Source organism: Austrofundulus limnaeus, unplaced genomic scaffold, assembly GCF_001266775.1.
Source record: "Austrofundulus limnaeus strain Quisiro unplaced genomic scaffold, Austrofundulus_limnaeus-1.0 Scaffold9, whole genome shotgun sequence".
Lineage (NCBI taxonomy): Eukaryota > Metazoa > Chordata > Actinopteri > Cyprinodontiformes > Rivulidae > Austrofundulus > Austrofundulus limnaeus.
Genome location: NW_013952411.1, coordinates 4,929,236 through 4,936,518, shown reverse-complemented (window position 1 = coordinate 4,936,518; position 7,283 = coordinate 4,929,236). Strand labels below are relative to the sequence as shown.

The 7,283-nt window shown below is 39.8% G+C and overlaps 1 protein-coding gene across 1 annotated transcript; it reads left to right on the top strand.

The window, feature by feature from the left end:
• Nucleotides 1-101: 101 nt before the first annotated feature.
• LOC106512993 (plectin) lies at nucleotides 102-6,791 on the top strand. The gene is made up of 5 exons (XM_014001605.1): nucleotides 102-473; nucleotides 539-821; nucleotides 911-1,038; nucleotides 1,634-1,679; nucleotides 3,669-6,791. Exons 1-5 carry the CDS (start codon nucleotides 403-405, stop codon nucleotides 6,156-6,158), a joined length of 3,018 nt encoding a protein of 1,005 aa, XP_013857059.1. The 5' UTR covers nucleotides 102-402; the 3' UTR covers nucleotides 6,159-6,791.
• Nucleotides 6,792-7,283: the final 492 nt, after the last annotated feature.

The following is a 7,283-nucleotide window of genomic DNA, read 5'->3' as shown; positions in this document are numbered from 1 at the left end:
TTGTACATTATACCTGGTAGTTTTTGTCGTTGAGATTGTCGACTGTTTGTTCCTAATAAAGTTTTTTAAAAAAACTTCGGGCTGCTGCGGCTTGACGCGCTCCTCTTTGATTTGACGGCGGTAATGTAAAAACTTCCTGGTTTATCGCGTGCGTCTTCTGTCATTGTTTTGATTCCGCAGCATTCATAGACATCATACAATTCACACGAGTCACAGTTTATTAAACACTGAAATTACTTGTCTTTTGTTTTGGAGCATTTTTGGTTGATTGTTCAAAGCAGCCGCTTTATTAGCATGCTGGCTAATGTTTGCTAACACGATGGGTACGTCCTGAACCTACGCGGTGGTTTTGAGGCAAATTTCTTCGTGTAGTCGCTTCACGTTGCGCTGGAACGATTATATATGGAGAACACGGCGCAGGRTCATAAGTCTTCTGTGGGACCGAGCAGAGGAGAGGATGAAGCCAGAAACAGGTAGGAAGAGCATCTGTCTTTAAATGTGATGAAACTGCCTCAGTCTGACCTGTGTGTCTGCTCAGTGACTCCGGGGACAGCGTCTTCTTCTCCCAGAAACCCCTGCCTGAAGCGGTGCTGTCAGGAGATCTGAGGCTGCCCCGCTTAAGATCACCCTTCACCCAAGAAGGACCACCAGAACCCGAGGATGACATACTTTCATCATCATCTTCTGAAGATGAATCCAGGACAAAAAAGAAGAAAAGAAGAAGAAGGGTCCTCAAAGTGCCTTCATGCAGGTTCTCCTTCCTGTCTGAGAGGAAGGATCAAAMTAATGGTTTACTTCGCGTTAAGATCAAAAAACTTCATGTAAGATTATACAAACCTAAAAACTTATTTTTCCACTTTGCACAAACAAACACCTGCAAATGATGCAAATGTGTTAAATGTATTTTCAGAGTTATACGATCGGAGGATATATGAAACATGTAAAAGAGCTGTGGGAGTGCTACGAACGAGGAGAAGATGTGGCAGCATCTTTACCAACTRTTGATGTGGAGGCAGAGGAGCTCTCTCCAGTGTCAGAGTAGGTTTCAAAATAGCCCACATTTAACTCATTCAAGGCTTTTATTTTGTAAAAATATCGCTCAACGTTTGGTGTGTATGAGGGCTTTTCACCTGGATATAGCGTTTTTAAAACAAGATAGCGCCACATAAAATGTCTTTGAGCAAACCAGAAGGMTTGAATTAAAACAGAAATAAATAAATCATTGGAAAGTTTTTAATTCAAACCCTAAACTTACATATGACTATATATATGGACAAGAATCTCTTCATTTGCTAATGTTTTGTGTAATTCATGGTTGAAATTATTTAAAGGCAAGCACATTAAATTTCTTTATAATAAAATAAATGATCCATGTGAATCTAAAACAATAAAAGAAACCCTAACAGATAGAACGTCTGTTTAATACAGATTATAATTGGATTTTTAGAGGAAGATAAAYAGACTGTTGCTTCTATAGGTGGTCATTTTAAATTAAAAACAAGGTTTTTGTGTTTTAATCAGCTCTGGTGAATTTCATTTTTTAAAACTATTTAATCACGTAGTTAGACTCTGAAAAAGGATGTTCATGGAATTGAAATTGTTATAAATTTAAAGTGCTTCTGCTTTGTTGTAGAGATGAAAAAGACGAAGCAATAGAGGACGAGGACATCAAAGTGGTGGTAAGCTGGCTGTTATAGTTATAGACCCCCTTCACAACAGATGATGACCTCGTAACAATAAAATATAAAAAAATAAAATAATCAACTAGAACCTGGGTGGTTTCTGCAGGGATTGATGAGATTTTTATTTGTTTATTAAGGACATAATGTGATAAAACCTAACAGATCTTGAAGGGTTTATCATCACCATTGCAAGAAATTGATTTAGCTGATTTTGAAAAATATGTAAAATAAAAGGACTCAGACACAGTCTTCCAACAACAAATTCAACTCAAACCATAGGTTGGCTCAGTCACATTTTTCTGACGTGACTCTAAAGACAACAGGTCAGCCAACACATGAACAGACATATCTAATATTAATTCTAGTTCCAGACAGACGTAAGGATTTTTTAGGCTATGAAGTGTTCCCTCTTGTGGAGAAACAAATGATTTTATGGACAAATGCTTGTTGCCTRTGGAGGATCAAAGCTGACGTAATTAAAAATAAAAACAGACAAATAAAAATGGCTCAAAAATAAATAAAAACACTTAAAAGGCACAGATTAAATTTAAAAAGTAGAACTTCACCTCTTGTTTTATAATTTAATTGACCTTCATATTTATTTTTCCAGCTTGGCTCCAATAAATTATATATTTTAGCACATAAAAGTAAAAACAGGAGACAGAAATGTAAAAACAACACATGGGAATAAAAAGACTTGTGAAAAAAAACTAAAAAGAAATTCAGCTACAAGTAAAATGAAAAACAAAAAATATATTTTTCAAAACAGTCAAATTTTAATTATGTGCTAAAATGTAAAATTTGTTGGAGCTAAGCTGGGAAAGTAAACATGAAGGTCAATTAAAGTATAAAACATGAGGTAAAATACTCTTTTTTTTAATTAATTGGTACATCTTCAGTGTTTTTAGTTATTTATTGGTCCATTTATATATTTCTACTCTTATCTTTATTTATGTCAGTTTTGGTCCTCCATAGCTTGGTGTGTTTGTGGCGGAGGAGCAGCATGAGCCTCTGAACGTTGCTGAAAAATGATCTGCTCCCAGTCAGAGCAGAAGATGCAGTGGGAGAAAATATGATTTGTTCACTGTGACACAAGATTTCAATAATACACAAGAAAAWACTTACTAGTGAAAAATAACTCAAATTTTACTCCTGTTTATGATACAACACCCCAGCTTTATGATGATTTTTTTGGGGGGGTTAAAAGGTTTGCATTATACACACAGTGGTACAGTTCAACCATACAGAAAACATGCTAATAAGTCGGCTACACATTTTACCACAGCAACATTTAAACTTTCAAAAGCATATTTTTCTCAGGAAACCTTCAATACTGTTTAATACCATTCATCTTTTACCTGCAGTTAACCCTACCTCTACAGAATCAGACACCGGGATGGTTCTCCAGGTTGTTTTCAGCACAGCGCCTGATAGCAAAAACCTTAAAAACTGATGTCTGTTTCAGCCATTCTAGTTTAATTTATAGTTAGAAAGTGGGAACCATGTTCACAGGTGAGCTACATGTTTATAACCAGAAGCATAATTAGCTTCAACACTTTCACTCCTGCAGTCTTTCTTTGTTAGGGAGATGTCAGGATCAGTTTGTAATAAACTGATTATAATTTACCTCAAGTTTTCATCACAGCCATTACCYGTAAACCAAAGCAGGGAGCAGGAAAATAACCGAAACTAGAAGCACTTAACTAAGATCCTGGCAGTGTTTCCTCTAACATGGAGGTATATAGAAGAGCTGGAGTGAGTCTAAACCATGTGACTGTGTGAAGTACTGTWGAAGCTAYGGCGCTAAGCAGAACAGGCAAGAGTCTGGATTTACCATTACTGTACATGTTGATAACATGAGAGGTGAAGGTTCAAAAATAGTAATATAAGAAACTTAAAGAGTTCCATCTTATCATGTGTGGCGAGTGTAGCAGGGGGACGTCGTTCTGTGTGAAGGTGGGCTTTAACCTTTGTGTCATCTCACAGGAAAGAAAACACTTCGCAGCGTCAATAAAAGCTAAGACCTCACAGCCGTGGTGCGCTTCGAAGGCGAGGTCCGGCAGGAAAAGAAACCTGACTCCTGCTTTAAACGGGTCACCAGAACCACAACAGAAGAYGCCAGCTGAAGTCTCGACGTCGGAGCCCGCCTTGAAAGAGACCCCCTCCGCAGTCACGCAGACGTCCCATGATGAAGACACTCCCCGYGGAGAGACGAGGTCACGGGTGACGTGTGATGGGAAGACAGGAGAACGWCCTAAAGAAAAGAACCGGAGAGATGAGAAAAGTGAGACGCTGGGACCAGAAGGTCACACACAGGGGGACGAAGACCCTCGCTCCCAGGGCCTCCATTTGAACGAGCGAAGCCCTTTAGGAAATGCCGAATGTGAAAATGGAAATGTCTCTCAGAGTGATGTTAATGATGCACTCCTAAAGAAGAGGAGGATGAAGAAAGAGGGCAGAGACGTTTGTGAAGGTGTAGAAAAGGAGAAGAAACAAGACGGGACAGAAGGTCAGCTTGAAGAGGAGCTTCTCAGTCCGTTGGAGGACATCAACATGAAAGACGTTCCCGAATCAAAACCAAAGAAGAAGAAGAAAAAAGCTGCACCAGAGGCTGGCAGACAGGACGATGGGTCAGTGGAGCAGGCTTCTGTAGCGAGCAGTAAAACACAAGCTGATTGGAAGAAACAGGAAAACAGTAAGGATGTGGATGGTGGAAGGACCGACCCAGCTGCTGAACCTCCGACTGACGAGGCCAACGTACAGAAGACCAAAGATAAGAAGCAAAAAGACCCGAATGTGATGTCAGGTCTCTGTGAAAATCCAACTGAACATCATGTTGAAAACACCGAAGCCCCTCAGGAAACTCCTAGTTCCCTCCTCAGGGAGCCGAAGTTCACTAAAAGAAAAGACAAGAAGATGAAACATTCTGCTCCTGCTGGTGAAGATGTGAACTTTTCCAACGACAATGCAACAAATACAGATTCAACAAGTCAGATGAAGATGGATACATCAGACGCTGCGGAGGACGATGAAAAAGTCGTTAATAAACAAAAAGAGGAGCAAGCTCCTGAACTAAAGACCAAGAAGAAGAAGAAGAAGAAGAAGAAAGCTGCACCAGAAGATGGCAGACTGGACGATGGGTCAGTGGAGCARGCTTCTGTAGCGAACAGTAAAACACAAGCTGATTGGAAGAAACAGGAAAACCGTATAGATGTGGACGGTGGAAGGACCGACCCAGCTGCTGAACCTCCGACTGACGAGGCCAACGTACRGAAGACCAAAGATAAGAAGCAAAAAGACCCGAACGTGACATCGGGTCTCTGTGAAAATCATGTTGAAAACACCGAAGCTCCTCAGGAAACAGAACTGAGTTTCACCAAAATAAAACACAAGAAGAAGAAACACCCTGCTTCTGCTGGAGAAGATGTGAAGTTCTGTAACGACGCTGTGACAAATACAGATTCAACAAGTCAGACGAAGACGATGGAGAGGTCAGACGCTGCTGAGGAAGATGAACGGAAAGAGGAGCGAGCTCCTGAAATACAGACCAAAAGGAAGAAGAAGAAAGCTGCTTGTGCTAGCCACGATGCTACAAAAACAGATTCACCAAGTCAAAAGAAGAAAAAGAAGATGGTGGATATGTCAGATGCTGCTGAGGAAGATGGAGAAGATGTTAATAAACAGAAAGAGGAGCTAGCGCCTGAACTAAAAGCCAAAAAGAAGAAACAGAAAACTAACTGTGTAGCCAGGCGCGAGGACACTGCAGCGCAGGACAGTTATTCTGCGGTGGTGCGGAAAAAGGAAAAACAAGCGACGTCTTCCTTCCTCGCTGCTGATGAAGAGGAAAATGGCGCAGAGGAACGACGTGAGTCTTCACAGTCTGCAGCTAGAACGCTCCAACTCAGCGCCGCCGATTTAGCCACCAATTCAGCCGAAAATGCAGAAAGTTCAGAAAGGTTAAAAGACAAGATTAAGACCAAAAAGAAGAAGAAAAAGAGGTGGGCTGTGCAGGAGAGTGTGGGAGGAGAGACGGGATTTAAGGAACCGATGGGCAGGCCGGCTGTYGAGGTGAAGAAGAAGAGGAAGTGTGAGAGAAGCAACAGCGAGTTGACGAGTTCATCAGCTTTAAGTTTGGAAGAATCACAAACTGATGCAGATGTTCCTCTGAAGAAGAAGAAGAAAGATAAGATTCCAGCAGCTGGCAGAGAGGATGATGGATCAGAACCATCAACACARTTAAGTTCAGATTCACAGAAAAAGACGTTTAAAAATAAAGTAGAAAAAGCTGGAAATAAACTTTCACTGGCAGAGAAATCATCTGTTAAACCTGCGGAGTCAGAAGCATGTAACACCAAACAAAGAGGGAAAACTGAGTTTAATCTGGACTCTAAAGCACCGCCTCTCAGTCTGAAACGAAAAAACAACAAAAAGAGGAAACTTTATCACGCTAGTCTGGATTTTCTTTCAGACATTTAATTGGAAGCTGCTGCCTGAGGCGGGACTTTTAACCAGTAACATGAAGTGAGAAACAAGGTTTTCTGTGTTTTTCTACGTTTCTGCTTTGCATCAAAGCAATTTTACAAACGTGAAACCGGAGGAGTCAAGTTTAAAGTGTTAAAGTTTTAGAAAGTTTTGAATCCCTGTACAGAAGTTGAGTTTTTAAAGTGTGCTTTCTGTGAATAGTTGGTTTATTCTGCTTTCAGTTTGCCTTTTTTATTTGGACTCATCAGAGGTGGGAAGTCCGTTTCAGAAGAGAAGTATGGCAAACTAGTTTATCATATAATAATCTGGATTATAAAAGCAAATATTTATTTTGCACTGAGGTTAATTAAGAGTTCTGTTTTTCCTATTTGCAAATTATATTAAAGATACAGTATTGTAAGCATCTTTATTTTATTTGTAAAAAAAAAATGAAATTGTGTACAAGCAGAAAGAAATGTGAGTTCTGAAGCCTGAATTTCCAAAGTGACAAAAATCCAATTATGTTTCCCCAAATGGAGAATTTTGACTCTGAAAGTTGGAGATTCCAGATTAAACCTGATCTCAAAATCCTGTTTTGAGCTTGAAAATGTGTGATAGWTTTACCAATAAATTATATTTTCACTTTTTGACTGATCAATGTGTTTTTAAATAATTTTTAGTCTGAATGCTGTTGGTGTGCAGTACCTKGATGGTGATGGAGGTTCTGTTAGGATCATGTTCTGTGAGTTCTGAAGTGCCTCCAGGTTCCCAGGACGTGTCAGACAGGCCTTAGTTTGAGCACCTAGAGACCTCTGATGTGATCAGTAACACAGGAGCACCTTAAGGGAGTCAGAGTACAGGGAAATTAAGAAGTTTACAAGAAAAGTGGGGTAAGAGGTCAGGCATCAGTGCTAACCACTGATCCACCGTGCTGCCYATGTTAAAACAGCTGGGTTAGGGATGGAAGCAAGAGCACAAGCTCTTTCTCCAACAGGCTCATTCAGCTCATCTGTTGTAAAGAACACGGGATCATTCATAACTTTATATTTCTAAAATAAGTTTACTATAATGTAACTGAAAGCTATTTCTGATTGTTATATTGTTGTGAATATTATTTTATGTTTGCTGCTATGAAAAACA